This window comes from Trypanosoma grayi (genome assembly GCF_000691245.1).
Source record: "Trypanosoma grayi strain ANR4 Tgr_145_V1, whole genome shotgun sequence".
In the NCBI taxonomy this organism is placed as follows: Eukaryota; Euglenozoa; class Kinetoplastea; order Trypanosomatida; family Trypanosomatidae; genus Trypanosoma; species Trypanosoma grayi.
The window spans coordinates 1-1,543 of NW_008825764.1; the positions used below are offsets into that span (position 1 = coordinate 1).

The 1,543-nt window shown below is 56.8% G+C and overlaps 1 protein-coding gene across 1 annotated transcript; it reads right to left on the reverse strand.

Annotated features, from left to right (window-relative positions):
* Window positions 1-119: 119 nt before the first annotated feature.
* DQ04_01451000 (putative small GTP-binding protein RAB6) lies at window positions 120-1,415 on the reverse strand (the record flags this gene model as incomplete). Its single annotated transcript, XM_009310741.1, has 1 exon — window positions 120-1,415. One exon carries the CDS (start codon window positions 1,413-1,415, stop codon window positions 120-122), a length of 1,296 nt encoding a protein of 431 aa, XP_009309016.1.
* Window positions 1,416-1,543: the final 128 nt, after the last annotated feature.

A 1,543-nucleotide genomic window follows, 5' to 3' on the forward strand; every position in this document is an offset into this window, starting at 1 on the left:
GGGGGGGGGGAGTTTTTGGTGATGTTTTTCTATTCCATTTAAGCAACTGCAAAAAGGTGGGGGGGGAAACTAAACCCTGCAACTAAAAAACAGCATATACGGCGCGAAGGGTTGTTGCGCTACATGAGGTGGCAGGTGGGACAGTGTTCAACGTCACATGCCTGCTTTACTTCATTCCTCCCGCGCAGGATCCCCACCAGGCATGCGTCTGGTTGCCGCCCTTCACTAGGTGTATGATCCGGTGCGTCTAATATTGTCCATGCTGATAAACTGGTGATCTCAGCATCCCGCTCTGACCCTTGGCCTCGTTGCTGTTGTCGCGATTGGCATTGTTCTTGCTGCACGTGCTCGTTTTCGTGCAGTTGTTCTTGATATGGTTCATTATTTTGCTCTTGATCTCTATTCTTCTGCTTCTCATTCTCTTCGCGGTTCTTCGCAATGTTCCTTAGAAATACTCTGCTACACCGTCCTACCACCTCCACTTCTTCCTCTTCGTCTTCTGAAGCAGAGTCAATGCTGTGCGTCACGCCGACGCTCTTCGTAGAGGCAGTGCCCTCTTCTATTTCGTTCACCACCTTCAGCTCCGACGAGCGCTGCAGCAACATCTGTGGGAGAAAAGAGACGATCGTTGGCGTTGTGTCATCTTCCGCAGAGGCGTCATCGGGGATGCTCTCCACAATCGGGAGAGTGAGGGGCATCAACAACGGTGGGGGGCGAGGCTTCGGCACCGGGTAGATGGCAGCGGCAGTGGGGAGGCGCGATGTTGCACGGTGTTGCCGCACCCCTCGCACCATCACATGCATGGCCCGCACCACATCGTCACGTCTAGTGCACGCGACCTCCAGCACCGGGTGTGTAGTTGACACACCGCACGGCAGCGTGGGTGCGTCGGCATCGCACTTCTTCTGGCGCCTCGCCAGCCTCACGTCGAGCTGCGACATGCACTCCGCCGCGATGCGCTCCGCCGCTTCAAGCGGCACCTCGCGCCGCTCCGCTTTGTCAGCGCACGTGCCAACTACCAGCAGCGGGACGCTCACCTTCACGCCATAACGCTTGCGTGCGTGCTGCACCTCCCGCGCGTATTGAACAAGGCGCAACAGTGACGCCTTCTTATCGATGGCATATGTGAGGATCACACCATCAGCCTGTGCGATGTACGGCGCGCGGTGGCCTTTAAACTCGTCACTGCCGGAGCAGTCACAGAGGTGTAGTATGTACACATCATCGTCAACCTCGTCGTGGTGCAGCATCGTCTCAAGTGTTGTCGGCATATGGTTGAGGCGGAACGTCCCCGTGATGAACTGCTGGAGCAGAGTCGTCTTGCCGATACCCGTGGTGCCCAAGAGAACCAAGTTGCACGGCGTCGCCCGCGGTACGGTCCGTCGGTGGGTGAGGCACTCCTGAACGCCCCGCATAAACGCCAGAAATGACACGACCTCTGAATCCTAGTAGCGTTTCGACTACTACAAAATGAAGCGTACAGATTATGGATTGGGTGTGCCAAAGCAGTGTGCATCAGTGACACCCCCCCCCCCCCGCACAC